The sequence below is a fragment of the Marmota marmota genome, unplaced genomic scaffold (genome assembly GCF_001458135.2).
Source record: "Marmota marmota marmota unplaced genomic scaffold, marMar, whole genome shotgun sequence".
NCBI classification, from domain to species: domain Eukaryota; kingdom Metazoa; phylum Chordata; class Mammalia; order Rodentia; family Sciuridae; genus Marmota; species Marmota marmota.
In genome coordinates this window covers 29,229,906-29,246,533 of record NW_025999853.1, presented here as the reverse complement: position 1 = coordinate 29,246,533, position 16,628 = coordinate 29,229,906, and the positions used below count along the sequence as shown (strand labels likewise).

Sequence of the window (16,628 nt, the reverse complement as noted above, 5' to 3'; positions counted from 1 at the left end):
AAATTATGCATTTGTGCCAGGATTAAAAGGGAAGGTTTGCTCTAGATTCTTTTTAAACTTTATCTAGTTCAATACCAAAATTAAATGAAGATCATAAAAGATAATGTAACTAGTCCCAACTCTTTAGCATACAGTTCTGACATTACAGATTTTTTTTCCCCAAGAGTTGACAAAAAAGAAAATGTATCTTCTTGTTGGGATGGAGAAACTAGGGAGATGAGAGTAAGAAAATATATGGATGTTTTACAGCTGCTGATAAAGTATGTGCACCCATGCATGCACAGAGTTAATCTAGACCGGAAAAAATAGGGATTCAATGAAGTCTAAGATAAAAGGTTCCACTTACAATTAAGATTACTAGATCTTGTAATTTTTGTCAATAGGCTTGCTAGTGGAAAACATCCTTATATAAGGACTTGAGATATTACCTAAAAAGACTGACAAGGATACTTGTTTACTTGTTAGACATGTATGACATCACTGGGAAGACTTAAAGTTCTAGAAGCAGACTGATTAGCTTGTATAGGTGTATGAAGAATGACATGAGACAAAAGGTTATGTAAACCATTTACTAAAGAAACAAAGACTAGATTTGCACATTTCTAGAGTCATACTTATCTTTTTCAAACTATGAGAGGTCTGAAATTCTTTGAACAGCATTAGATTTCATTTACAGTTCCAATTTTGAATTAAAAAACCATGTACTTTAAAAACACAAAGACAGTTAAAACTTCCACAGCGAACACATATGTGCATTTCTCAATTCAAGAAGCCCATTATTAATGTATTTAGATCTTAACACTGTATTCTTTTCTTAAAATATTACTTCTTCTAAAATAATACATCAAGTAAATATTCTTATAGTGCTGCATACTGTTTCTGTATGATTTACAAAGCCAATTAGATTATCATTATCCATTAACTTAAAAAATAAGATTTATGGAGAGGAGTTCACTAATAGAACAGGAAGGAGAAAAACAAAAACAGACAAAAAACAACCAGCATTGAAAAAATAAATGAAAACTTACTTTTTTATTGAATATTTATTATTTTTCACATGCAAAGCATATTAAAAGTGAATCTATATTAACCTGACTATTCCACAATGAAAACATATGCAATAGGAATGATCAAAAAAGGTCTAAACAATACTAATATGTTCAATAAATTATCTGGATTTTTCCCACCAATATTTGGGTTATCTGAATTACCTGGTTTTTCAACAAAATATAGTTTTTGTTTTCACATGGTCTTTGCTGGTACCAACAGCTACTTCTTAAATTTAGGAAAAACAACATGAAGGACATAGCACAGCCAAATCTTTTAAAAAACAAGTTCACCAAAAAAGTCATATATCTAATTAGGTGTCCAGAGGAGAAAACAAAAGACAAGTACTTAATGTCCACCAAGTGATCATCACTAACATTTTATTATTATCAAAGTGACTGCCAGTATGTGAACTATAGATTAAAGACAATTTCCATACTTAAAAATATACCATTAATCAATAATATATATGGAAATACTAACTTGAAATCACATTTGAATATTATCAACAGTTTGGTGTATCTGATATATACTGAATTCTTTTCACTTCGCTACTGCTTTAAATTCCTTAATAATGTTCTTTTCTTAAAGTACAATTATCTTAAAAAAATGCTAAGATACTTCTTATTATGCATCAGTTCTTTCTCTCCACTCTTCAGTAAATGTTGCAGCAAATTAAACAGTACCTACAGTAACTACATCTAAAAGACAATTTCTGGATAATTAATTCAAAATATTTTTGAATGAACTATTCAGATCAGACATGCTAATGTTGCATAAGACTATGCATGTTTTATGCTACTGAAACACACTATATAGATTGTACATTGCTAAACAGAAGAGTTGGTCCATGTCCACTGATTTAAAAATTCTTTAACACCTGTAACAGTACACTCAGGTGACTAATAAATACTTGCTGAAATAGGTATGAAAATGCAATACAACACCCACATACATACTTTTACAAACTCACACATAATTATTGTGTGGGGATAAGGAGAGGATATGATTTCAACTTATATACATCAAGGAAAATCTGAATAGCTTAGAGGAAGGTGCCTCTGTCATTGTGCTTATTTAGCAAATTTGCTATTAATATTATGCTTTCAGTTTAATGAACAAAAGAAAAGTGTCTCACTAGTGTAAGTTAAAATTCTCATTAACGGGATGTCCTTTACTTATGAAAGCATACTTCCAATGCAAAAGGACTCAAGCTTTGCTGTTACATATTAGGACTGGTACAAATACAATGAAAACATTTCACACAAATCTGAACTTCTTATTTTAAAGGTCTGAATCTTGAATGCTGATTCTTTCTCATTTAACATATTCCCTCTAATGAAAAACTGATGTCCTTGGTTTCATATACTGCAAGAATGAAAATATACACCTAAATCTTGGAACAAGTTAACAAAATCATGATTAGTTATTAAGTAAGTACCAACACTACTTGGAACTTACTAGTTACTCAAATTCATAAAACTACAAACCAAAATGTGAAGGTTGTTTAGGACATCAGACCAATATCAAATCCAAGGTCTTCATTGTTTCGTCTTATGGTATTGAGCATATGGATACTTCTACTACATGGACCTGTACTATTTTCAACAAAGTAAACGTGGACTCAAAAATTTACATTTAATTTCTAATTATAAAAATCCAGATTACTCCAGAAAACATAAACCAAATATAACTGAGGTAGGTTTTTCACCTTAAGAACACATTGCGCTTCTATCACAATTTAACATTTTTAAAATTTATTAAGAAAAAAATAACTACACTGCTTCATGTGCTTGCTCCAATACTTATTTTTCTACATTTTAAACTACTTGAATAAGTGTAACAGTGCTATAATCTATTATTTAGTAAATCTCTCAGATAAAAAAAACATCACAAATCCTTCCCCTTCCTTTCTAAAGATAATTGCATTACAATAAAATTATCAATAATTCTAGAAAATGAAATAAAGATTAGTAGTTATTTTTAAAGCAATCCATATAAGAATTAGGGAGGCAAGTCATGTTCATCTTAAAGATAATAAACTTTTAGAAAATGATGTCATAAATACATTAGAACTCTGGATGTGCTTTATTTTGCCACAAATTCCCAGGAAATATGAGAAACAATATTTCCTAATAGGACTAAATTTCATAAATTACTTGTACTTTACTAAAAATATGAAATTTTCTAGGGCAGTACACATTACTTAAGTTACCTTTTTAAAGTCTCAACATTTTAAATAAATTTCAAAGAGGAATTGGAGCAGATCCTATTCATTTTTCAATAGGGTAAAAATTTGTATGTGAAATACATACACATTCTAAGGAGGTGGGGGAAGGACTGCATGTGAAATGCTTTGCCTAAATTGTCAGGCAATTATTGTATACGCCCTTGGTATCATTAAGATAAAAAAGCAAAAATTGAAATGTTCCCATTAAAAGAAGGGAAAATTTCAAAATAGCTCAGTCTTTAAAACTTCTGTAACTGATGTAATTTTTAAAAGTAAAATGAATTGTTCCTTTATTTACATAATGAATTAAGTAGAAAATTCAAAGTAATTCTTTTACTGAAAAACCAATATACCAATATATTTTTGAGGTTGAATACTAACAACACCTTCACAACATATAAAAGGTAAAGAAGAATTAGGAAATGGGGACATTTCTGTCATATACCTAAGGATGGCTAAAGAGAGATGAGTACCTCGCAACCAACATGGTAACTAGGCCTAACACACTACTTTGACATGTGGGCAGCAGATCACTGTTCCTATACTAAGTAAAAATCTAGGAAGGAAGTGCTTAATAGTAATTCTGGAACTATACCAAATTTGGAATCTAATATCGAGCAGTAAACATTTATATGGACATAAAAACTGCTCCCCGAACCAGATTAATCATTAAATAAACTAAAAAGAGGAAAATACAGGTAACTGAAATTGTCAGTTTCAGGATCTTCACTGGGAATTACTGGAGCAAAGACACAAACACAATAGTATCTGATTCCAAAACTAAGTTATAATCAGAATCATCAGATGATAGGCTTTAAAAATTCTTGAATCCAGGATCTCAACTTAAACCTATTCAGGAACTAAACTTGGGAACTCTTTGTAGTTTCTCAAGTGAGTTTGATGATCACCCAATCTTGAAACTTCTCAAGTGGAGAGTGGGAAAAGATAACTTGGATGAACATAGAAATTTTGAGAATTTAACATTTGATATTTATAATTACTCCACATTTTCTCCCAACTGTCTTACCTTCCCTATTTTTCTAACAGTGAATAAATGCATGAGCTTGCAAGTAAAGGAAAAAAAGAAAAGGGTAACCAAAATGGATTTTGTTCAAGCCACTTTCATACATTGACAGGATAAAAGGACATCATTACTGCTACTTGAGATTCACTACCAGGCAGACATCCTTAATGTATGTTAAGGAGGGAGGTGAGCTCTTACTCAACATAAAAATGTAATATAAAACAACCCTAAGAATATTTAATAGAAGAGACCATGTTTATAATTCTTTAAAAAAAATAACTTTTTTAAAATTTCAGTGTTAGGAAGAAAAAGCCCTTAAAACTGGTATAGGTGAATGGACTCATGAGAAACACTGTCAAAGGATTTCCCAACTTAGAAATGAGGCAATGTATTTTAGTACTACTTTTGCTTACATATTGTTAAAATATGTATAAATGTCTTAAGTGTGGATAAATATTTTGTTTCTGATTTTCATGCATATGGATAATAAAATGCTGAATTTTCTTCTTAAACATTGAAATTAAACACATTTTTGAGGCCTCATGAATAAACATCTTTTTAAATATACCATATTCACTAATAAAACTTGGGACAAAAAAAAGTAGTACTTACACAGGAAATTACAGATTAAAATTACAACTGTGTTTTTAAGAAGCTGAAGTAATTGAAAAATTTTTCAATATTCAAAGACAAAATAGTAAACTCATTTACTATAGAATAATTCAAGCATTCTCTGAATTTTAGCCAACTAGGACATGATATTAAGTGACTTTTTATAACAGCTTTCCTTTAAAAGATTACTGTTACACAAAATACTGCAACTATTACTTGTTACTCTAAATCATTTGGAATAAGTGGAAAGAACAAATGACAGTAGACAAAGACCTTAATGACCAAGTCTTCAACATATAAAAGGCTGCACACAGCAAAATAAGGCATTTGTAGGTAATTCCCCCAAATATTTGAATTCATGTAAACAATGACTATGGATATACCTTTATGAAGAAAATGTACTAACAGATAAAATATATTCAAACGGCTGTGACTTTAAACCATATATTATTTGAATACCACACAAAACCTAAAGAGACATTACCTATCATTTCAATAACTGAAAGATGTTATTTATGAAATAAAAGATTGATGCTTTTTTGAAACTAATAATGAAAAAGAAATATTTTGAAAATAAACATCCATTTTCTAGAAATAAATATACATAGTTACTTTAATGTATTGCAAGCATAGGAATATTGTCCTAGCATTAATCGTAACATTCAATCAGTAGTTATTAAAATTTTTTTCCATATTGGGCCTTGAATCTTCTACCTTGTCAACTGCCCAACAACTTTCAAAAGAGTTTTATTTTCCTGCTTTAGTTGTTCATTTTCATCTTCTATGTCATCTAGGTCCTTAAAAAGGGAGGAAAAAAAGAAAAATAATATTTTTAAAATATTTTAAAATATTTGAAAGGAGATTTTAAAACATTTTTAAGTACACAAAGATAATTCATTTAATTGTTAATTTTAAAATGAGGAAAGGTTCTAGAAATAATTTTAGTGGATTATGTCCCACCTAAAATGAGCATCCATTACTTGAGTCTTCATTTTTATCATAAGTATATGGGTCAGTGCTTTCCAGATCACTCAGTTTTTTAAAGGAAGCCAAAGACAGGGTTTTAAAATAGTAAAATTTACAATATTTAATTACAGTAAATAACTTAATTTTTTGGGTTAAAATTAAATTCCATTCACCTCTTCAAAACTGAGGGTTAAACAAAATATATACGTAGGCTACAGGTGGTATAGGGTCCAAGGTTACAATTATGTGTCAAATTGGGCATCAAAGAATACACATTCAAGTTCTAGACATACTCCTACCACTTTTTTTTTTTCTAAAACTGGGGAAGAATGGAACACAGGGGTGCTAAATTGATGGGATTATGGGTATATGCCACCATGCCTGGCACTAATCTTTAAAGGAGTATATCTGGGAATGACACTAAGAAGATGACAGAACTGAGGCAATCAGAAGAGGGGATCTAGAATACACACAATTGATCTGGTTCAATTTATATGTTGAGCTTCTTTGTGGTCATTTTGTTTGAGGGAGAAGTTTTAAAGCTGAAAAAAATTGGAAGCCACTAAAAGCAGGCATTCACTCTCCAGCTTTAAAGTATATGATCCAGCTCTATGTTCTCTATATTAATCCCAGTCTCAAATACACAATCATCTAGTTAATACTAAAACAATCCTCTATAAGGTTTAGTTTACAAACAATATTTCAAGGCAGACTATATATCCATTGTTAGAAAAGAAGACATTTATAGATTTATCCTTACTATTTATAATGCTAAAACTCGACACAATTTGAATCACAAGTATGCTATAGGATAGCAAGCAACATTCTTATAAATTTAGTACACTGTCTTAGATAATTAGGCAAATTATTTAAAAACTTGCAAAAATCAGAATTTGCTTTTGTTTACAAACTGAATGAGGTTAGGAAACAAATCTGTTCAAACAACAACTAAAAATATGGGATTCCTAAAATTACCACAACTGAGATCTAACTAAAATTAAGAAGTAAATCATGAAATATGTTAAAACAAGAGATTTTATTCTTTTTAATGCTCACAATGCCTAAAAGTGCAAATACATCGTGAACATTAAAAATATTTACAGAATTTTTTGAATATAATTCCATCACAAATAGAGGAACACCTGTGTTGAACCAAGATGAAAGGCTATATAAAATCAAATACTGGCTCAGTCAATGACTATATGTGACCTTCAGCAAGTTCAACTGGGAGTATCACTGTCCTTTTCTATAACCTGTACTTATTGCCTTCAAACTCTATAAGAACAATTCTGCACATAATGGAGCTATCTTTTCTTCCTTCATGGCTGTAGTTAAGACTGGATTGGGGGTCTGCTCCTTTTCTCCTTGAAGCAAACATTTCTTTCCTTCATTTTTATCTAAATTCCTGCAGAAAGCAAAATTATGGGATCTTTTCTCATCACTATTACAAAGGTCTGACCTGCCTGCTTCTTAAGGAGCAAGTAAATTTGGGGGCTGGGGTAGGAGGTTAAAAAAAAAATAGAGCTATAGAAAGGAATAATACAGAGCTTGGAACCTAAGCCTAAAGTTGAAAATGTATAAAATACAACTAGATACAAAAACTGGTGAAGTTACCTACAAAGATATCTGAAGTTCTACTTAATAATAAAATAGCAATTCTTTATTGATGCAATTCTGTGCCAATATCCATTTTTATATAAGCTGCCTCTCACCTCCAAACTCTTAATGAAACACAAAAGAAACATATTTCATCAGTCCATCCACCAAAAAATAAAATTAAGTGAGTTAAATGATAATTGCCCAGAGAAAATCAGTTTATGAAATGAATACTGGTTCTCACCATAAATTACTATCTTATTAACAAAAGAACAAACTCAGCAATGCAATTAATGAATTTCTTCATCTTTATGTATTTTCATCCAATTGCCAAAAAAGGGCAATCTGGGAACTGAAGTATGTGAAATACTTACTCTATTTAACAAATCAATTTCTTCTTTGAGTTTTCCAATCATTTCCTCTTTATCTTGCATCAGTCTCACAAGTCTTAGGTTTTCTTGCCTTTCTCTTACTACTTCCTAGTAGATATAATAACATGGCATTAATTGGGAAGTAAATGGTTATTTATAATCTTAAATGGCATACATCTACAGGTAACAGTGAAAGATTCTAAACATAGATAAATTGCCTAATACCATTGGAAAAGATCCTTAGATCCTTTTAGCCAAATTCTGACACTGAGTGCAAGATTGTCAGAATGCCGTTTATTTCTTAAAGAGTAGATTATTTATAATCATGATATTTTAAAAAATTTAAAATATCTGTAAATTAACAAGGAAAAGGTAAATTTTAATTTTTTCATGCTCCTCTAAAAAGAGAATTTGTACTAAGCACATGGTCTGTGCCTGTACTCCCAGCTACCTGGAACACTGAGGCAGGAGAATCACTTGAGCCTATGAGTTTGAGGGCAGACTGAGCAACACAAGGACATTCTATCTCAAAAAGAGGCAAAAGGACACACACATTTTCGAAGTTTGGTAAAGTTATCTTAGATATATGAAGATTTCCATTGAACTCCTTAAGACACTCAGTAAGGGAAGGAAGGGCCCACACTAGTAAATAATCAGGGAATGGAGAGAATATAGGAGTTGTCAAATGTTTCTGATAAAACCCATGTTTTACTCAATTCTTTGACAAATATTGAAAGATTCAATGACTTTATTTAACTTATCACTACTGTTAGTTATGAACTTTTTAAAATGAAAAATTAGTCTTGACTGAGGAGATCAAAAATTTTTTATTAAATGTATAAAGTTTCAAAACTAGGGGTATGACTTAGTGGTTTCAACTGAAAATTCTAAACTGAAAAACAATGGTCCTTAATTTCACTTCTGGTTCTACCAGTTACTGACAATTATTCTGTTTGGATAATATAATATAATAAACACACAGTAGAACATATTGCCAGCTCAGATAAAGACTGCTCAGTATATTAGAGATTTACACACTTAGCAAAATAGGAATGACCATTAAATATTAGGGATACAAGAATTTGCTCCATTCTCAAATGCTTTTTTTTTTTTTTTTGGTATTGGGGATTGAACCACTGAGCTATCTATCCATCTATCTATTTTTGTGGTGCTGGATGTTTAACCCAGTGCCTTGTGCATGCAAGGCAAGCACTCTACCAACTGAATAACTTGTGTTGCTCTTCCCTCAGCCTCCCAAGTCACTGAGATTACAGGAGTGTGCTACCATGCTTGGCCTAAATTTTAAACATCATCAAAATTGGAAAGAAAAGTGTTAAGGGAAGTTCAGAAAATACCCTGTCACTATGTATCTAAGAACTAAAACATAAGACAGTGACTAAAAGCTATTTGACTAGCATGGAAATATGGATCAATATTAGTGTCTCCCATTAGTACCCTCTCCCCCACTCTTTTTTGACACTATCTCTCCCCAGCAAATTTCAATTTATTTCCTCTCTCAGCTGCTCTGAAACTGAAGAAAAAAAAAATCCTGGTGATGTATTAATTTTATCAATCTTAAATAATTTATATAGCATACCTTTTCAAGATCTTCAATTTTCTTTTCCAATGTGCTATTTGAGACCAAATTACTCGCAACATTTGCATCTCTGTTATACCTACTGAACCCACTTCTGTCTATTCGGGTATATCTACTTGAGACATCATCTTCAGAGGCAGTAGTTGTGCTATGGAAATATAAAAGCATATATCTGATAAAAGTCCCTAGTACTCCACAAGAAAAATGCTAAGAATATTTTCTATTCAGCTGACGCAACGAACATTCCCCAAGGACAAATAAATGGTTATAATAGATGGCATACTTACAACTACAAAACTTAATCATCATTCTAACACAATAAGAAAAATGTAAAAGGAACATTAATCTTTCAACCAATATCTACCGTGTACTAGACATTGTTCTGGGTATTGACGATGTTAAAAGCAAAAACAGACATGGATTCTAGCTTTCAGTTAACAGGGAATACATTCAATTATAATATAGTAGCAATAAGACCATTTAAAAATAACACCAGCATACAGTACCACAAGAACTATGACCAAATAGATCTTAGAAGATCTAGATAATCTGTGTGAATAACCACTCTCCTTTCCTTTTTTCTTTTAAAAATCCCAATTGCTCATGGACCAATATTTTCATAAAATAAAATTAAATTAAAATGATATTGGAAAATAAAAGTAAAAAAGATCATATAAGAATTTTCATTGACAGTATACATATAGGCATGTAAACCTACTCTCACACTAGTAACTTTTATCATTCCACACCTCTAATTTAACCAAAAGTTATGAGTGAAAAGCAACTCTTCAAATTAAGCACCAATTTATGTACTGAATTAATAGCATATATCAATATTTAAAAATTTGAATGAACTAAATGAATTGTTTCTTGTTTGTTTGCTGTATCTATTACTATATAAAAATTATCCAGAGAGGAAAATGACAAAACAACCAAGACAGAAGCTGCAGTGTTATAATCCAACCTCTGAAGTGACACACTAACACATCTGCCACACATATTAATCCTGGTATGAAAGGGGATTAAAGAGGTAGGTCATTGGGGGCTACATTGAAGGCTAGCCACAACATTTATTAATTTATCTAATCTAGGTTGGACTAGTGACAGTGTTACTCACAAGAGATAAACGTGTATATAAACTCTATATTTTGTTTTAATAGCACTCAAACAAACTAATACCATGGGAGTATGCTGACAGGAATAGGAGAGATTTTAAAGAGATTTCAGCAAACTCAGGATATTCATTTTTAAGAACTTTTATCCAAAATGCAGAATATTTGCTCTTTAACATTTGTGCTTGATCTGTCATTAGCAGCCAGCTGTAATACTTTATCCAGAAAAATTATAGTGAAATCTAAAATAACTTCTGATGAAAAAGGATTCCTGATTTATGAATTTCCTACTCATATATTTTATTTTTATGGAAAATGAAATTTGTAAAAAATTTTATGGAAAAGAGAAAATTTATTTAACATTTTATGGAATTTTATTTATCAAATATCAAATTGGTAGTGTATCTGATTATAATATTTTCAAATGTGCAATACCAAGATCACTACCTATTTTACTGATTGTTGCTATATTATAGAATCCATCACAGCAAGGCACAGGAACATCCCCCTAAATTTCTAACTTTGTCCTTTGATGCTGTCTGCCATTAAAAAGCATTTGACATTTCTGCCTTGCATAGAAGGCTGAGATTTTTGTTTTTTTAAGTGAAGCCATCAGTTAAATAAGTCTATTTCACATATATAAAAAGCTGGGGACCAAACTGTTTTTTTTTTTAATGTTTTTTATTTGTTGACAGACATTTATCTATCTATCTATCTATTTATTTATTTATTTATTTATTTATTTATATGGTACGGAGAATCGAACCCATTGCCTCACACATGCTAGGCAAGTGCGCTACTGCTGAGCCACAGCCCTAGCCCCCACAAACTGGTTTCTTATCTTGCAAAAATACTAAGAGTTCATCTCAAAGTTCAAATACTCAACTGAAATTTTCCCTTTGAAAACCAACGTATATTTCAACATATAACAGTTAATATTTAATTATGTTATTAACATCTAACAGTTAATACTGATTTAATTAAAATGTTAACAAGTTAATATTTAATTTTTTAGGAATCTCAAATTTAATGCATTGTGTTTAAATAATTCACAGTAAACTACTGTTAATTCAGCTGATAAGGCAAGCATACATTCAACTGACACAGCAAGACTTTCTCAAGCAAAGAAGCAGGACACTGGTTATATTATGGGTCAATCTCCAGCACAATTTTTGTCACTACCTCTGTATAATTAGAATGTATTACTACAAAAGCAAAGCAAAACTTCAAACCACATTCATTAATATTGTAGCCCTTCAAAGTTTTATGTACTTTAGTGCAGATTGTGTTTACCAGTAATGAAGCTGAAAAATAAATTCTTACTTCACATTATTGTCATGTTAACAAAATCAAGGCATTCAACAAATCTTAACAAAACTCCTTATTTGTCAATGGTAAGACAAATGAATTTTTTGTTAGAACTATCCTCCTAAATGCATCAAGCTATGTTAGCCTTCTCAGCTACAGATTCAATCAACATTTCCAAGCAAGCATTTTATTTTATTATTTATATGCAGTTTTTTTTCAGTGTTGGCAATCTAAAGTGAAACTTTATTGAAGCTCGCAAAATACTACTTTACATGTGAAATCCTGAACATCTGCTTTCATCAATTTTTAATAATAATAGTTTTTAAAATAATGAATTTGGTTTTAGACATATTTATGTCATATGTATACATGCCACTTAAATTTTGGTGGTTTTACTATCTCAGCAACCAGCATAGCCTCAAATAATCCACTATGGTTAGCACTTCTCCATCAATTACAACTAAAACTTGATCTCAATCATATTAAGAGAGATAATGCTTCTCAAAAAAAAAAAAAAAAAATCAAGTGCAAACTCCTTTGGTTTATATCTCTAAAATAATTTCTACTGTCACACTGACATCATTTAGTTCATTACTACTGTCACATTCAGAAAACATGTTATCTTTTTTTGGTCCAAAAAGACCAGTAAAGCTTGCTTTGTTATCAGGAAATTAGAATTAAAAATAATGTTTTATTTCTAAGATTTAGATAATACTTATAAAAGCAGAAACTTTAAAAAATGAAAATAATTTTTACTTATTTTTATTATTATATTTTTTAATTATATGTAGACCAAAATATAAATCTGATTAATAGCATGATTTTAAAAATAATAAATGCTTACATTTTCTTCAATTTTTATACGTTTCTGAGTTATAAATGGCTAACATAAAAATGTTGTAGATGGTGAAGATAGTGTTGCTGAGCATGACTAGCACACAACTCACCATGGCACTTGAATCAGTCTGTTCTGTACATCCCCAGTCCTTTTTATTTCAAGATAGAATCTTACTAAGTTACTTAGGCTAGCCTCAAACTTGCAATCAGCCTTCTTAGTTACTGGGATTGCAGGTGTGCTCCATTGTGCCTGGCTGCAGTTCAGGTTTCTAAATGCTCATTCTAGTATTCTTTACTTAACTGGTCAAAGATAGGTAAGAGACAGTTCAGGGGCCACAATCTGAGTAGCACTACTCTAGAAAATGTTTAAACTTAAGACTTAAAGGAGGACTAAGAATGCACAAATATCTGAAGCAAAGAGTATGTAGCCCTTTTAAAATACAAAAAAGTCCAATATGACTAAAGCATGAAATGTAATCATAAGAGGTGATGTAAGAGGCTAGAAAAGTAAGCAGAAAACCTGAGTTATTTTATATAATAATTTAAAATAATGGTCTCGAAATTTGTTAATTATGTACCCATGTCGATATATATTTACTTGTATGTTGTTTTATAGGATTTATAATATAATCATATAAAATTTATAAATATCTGTATCATGAAAAATAGAACATAAAGGGATGAAAAACTAAAATTAAACTTTTAATTGTTTATGGTACAAACACTTGTTCTCATAAAAAGTGACTACATATTGTCATCATTTCTGTTTTCCCTGAAGTTATGTGATGCTGGACATCAAACCCAGGGCCTCGTGCATGCTAGAGGTCTCAATCATTCCACTATTGAGCCACATCCCCAATCTTATCTTCATCATTTCTGAAAATCTTATTTTAACATTTTGTGATAGTGATTCAAAGAGCTATCAGTTTGCATATCTGAATCTTACTGGCTATCACATTAAAGAGACATGGATTACAAATATGACTGAATTAAAAAGTTTCACTTAAAATCTCAAAATCAGCATATTTTCTTTTTAATTTATGAGAAGAGATTGAGTTTGTGTATCTTTTTTTTTTTTTTTTTTTTTTTTGAGGTGCTAGGGATTGAACCCAGGGTCTTGTACATGTGAGGCAAGCACTCTACCAACTGAATTATATCCCCATCCTGATTTTGTGTATCTTGCCAGCTGAATGACCAACATCTTTGCAGTTACATACTTGGTTTGACTTAACCATTTGAGAGTAATAACTAGATAATACATATGTCCATTAAACAGACATTCAAATTACAGTATCATGTAACATGCAGAAAGGGAACAAAGAATACTTCTTTAGGTTACCTTCAGTATTAAGTAGCCATCTAACATATGAAAGAAGGGATGACTACTAGTAAACAGTACACATTATTAAATATAAATGTATTACTGTTTTTCAGGGAAAAAAATGGTAAATACAAATAGACTTTCTAATAATTACCTCCTGCACCCTAGCAGATTATCTTGTGCACAACTGTACTGACTACTGGTTTAGGTTTCATATAAAAGTTATGGGAAGTCATTAAAACAAGGAAAGTTACAGAATCATTTTTACAAAATGAACAGGAGATAAGCTAGAAGTAGAGAGGCCAGTTTGGAGGCTACTGTGATGATGTCCTAGTGTGAAAATGATAATAAGGTAAGAAATGATGATGTTCTAGTATGAATTGTGGCAATGAGCAATTCAGTAAATAAACTCAACAAGCCTTGGTGAATGACTGAATACAGTAAGGTAATTGTACAAAGTGTCATAAACAGTGACACCGTTTCTGACTTTGGCAAGAGTAAACGTGGATACACTACTAAAATTCATTATGGTTCACAAATTTATTTTTGAACACACTGAGTTTAGTATACTTCTCATATATCTAAAAGTAGATTGTTCTGTTTTGTTTTGCAGTACTGGTGATTGGACCCAGGGACACTTTACCACTAAGCTACATTCTCAGTTCTTTTTATACTTTATTTTGAGATAAAGTCTCACTAAGTTGCTGAGGCTGACCTCAAACTTGTGACACTCCCGTCTCAGTTTCCCAAGCAGCAGGATTACAGATGTGCACCACCATGCCCAGCTTTCTAAAAGCCGATGGTTAATATTTGTTGGTTATACAGTATGAAGCTAATGACAGGGAGTCATCAGAACATGTATAGGTAGTAACTGAAGTTATTGGAATAAATGAAATTTCTAGTACAGATATAATGAACAAAAAGAAATAGAGAGTTGAATAATGCTAACACATAAAGAATAGATATAGGAAAGGCAAAGAACTACAAAGACTGAGAAATACCAGCAAAATGACAGGAAGAAAAATCAAGAGTAAGATACCAATGAAGCCAAGCTGTGTTACAGAAGAGCATTAGCAACATTTTAAAGGATCCTTTTTTCACTTAAAAAAATATGCCCAATACTCACCTCCTCCATAGAGAAAAACCAGGACAACAAATGAATGACCATACTTTAAGAACAGTGACTGAGGGAGAACAATGAAACTCAAGGGAGTGGCAAAAACACTCTAAGGCATGGAGACCTGGGAAGACAGCACAGAGACAAGAACAAAGCACAAAGAGAGGAACAAAGCTTACAGCAAGTAGGGTCCCTGCCCCCACCCCAGTCAGATATAACTCCACATTGCTAGGAAGGTAAACAGGACAGCTCCACAGGACCCTCTATCATCACACGACCTACAAGTGTTCCACAGTCCTCACTAGCTCTGAAGTCAGTTTGGAGAACTGCTTCAGTTGTGACTGCATCCAGAGATGCTCCAGAGATGAAATTCAAGTTGAGTCCCTCCTCCAACTTGCAGAGTCCAAAGTGCTAACAGCATAAGCCATCTGACAACTGAGATACCAAAACAGTTCATTCTGCCCTAGGGATAAGTAGCCACTGCATCTTGCCATCCCTGAAGTCCCAGAAGTGTTCTACCATACTTGCATAAAAGAATGAAACTTCAGGAACCCAGCTAAAACCAGCTATGCAATTGTGACTCTAGCACACTAGTCCGTATGGAACCCTGCCCTTCAGGATATAGGTGACCCAGGTCCCAACCAGGGGAACTGACAATCTCAAGCAAGAGGGCCTGAAGATCCATCTCTTCCACACCCTCCTTACCCTTAGTGTCTCAGCTTCAGATGCAGCTACTAACACTCCTCTATGGGGCCCAAGGACATGCCTCACCACTATTATAGCTCACCTCATGGGGCCTGAGAACAAGCTCTTCCATGACCTATAGCCCCAGCATTATGGGTACCACTGCCAAAGGTGCTGGCACCCTAAGTACATGCTGATAATGAACATGGTACTTTGCAGCCAGCTGCCTCAGCATTGTGCTACTGCCACCACCATTAGTGCTTACCTCTTGAGAGTCTGAGGAACCCCATCCTTACAGTCTGCATCCCTAGCTGTGCAGCTAACACTACCACCACCATCAACACTTGCCTCCTCAGGGCCTAGGGTCACACTTCTGGCAGCTCATGTTCAATTGCAAGTTGCACTACTGCCTCCACAGACACTTGAAATCTTGACTGCTGAGGCATTTACAGACACTGATGATGACAACTACAGCTGAACAAATCACACAGACGTTATACACTCAGAACCAAAGCCAAAGCCCAAGACCCTAACCAACAAACACCCTTCAGTCTATGTAAAACTAAAGTATTTCCTTGCAAAAGCTAGTACATAGGGCTGGGGATATAGCTCAGTGGTAGAGTGTTTGCCTAGCATATGTGAGGCACTTGGTTCAATCCTTGGCACCGCATAAAAAAAATAAAATAAAGATCCTTTGACAACTAAAAAATATTTTTAAAAAAGCTAGTACATAAAATTAAAAGAAGCAACTGTTAGAACAGATGTATAGATATCTACAAAGGGACATAAGCATAAAAAAAACTAGG

General features: G+C 32.3%; 1 protein-coding gene across 1 annotated transcript in view; it reads right to left on the bottom strand.

The window, feature by feature from the left end:
- Positions 1-555: 555 nt before the first annotated feature.
- Pawr (pro-apoptotic WT1 regulator) overlaps positions 556-16,628 on the bottom strand; it is a 128,567-nt gene continuing 112,494 nt past the window's right edge. The window contains exons 7-9 of the mRNA XM_048808242.1: positions 9,444-9,591; positions 7,850-7,954; positions 556-5,710 (exon numbers count right to left, since the gene is read on the bottom strand). Of these exons, the coding sequence (XP_048664199.1) occupies positions 5,624-5,710; positions 7,850-7,954; positions 9,444-9,591 (340 nt within the window). The 3' untranslated portion in view covers positions 556-5,623. The remainder of the gene's footprint in view (positions 5,711-7,849; positions 7,955-9,443; positions 9,592-16,628) is intronic.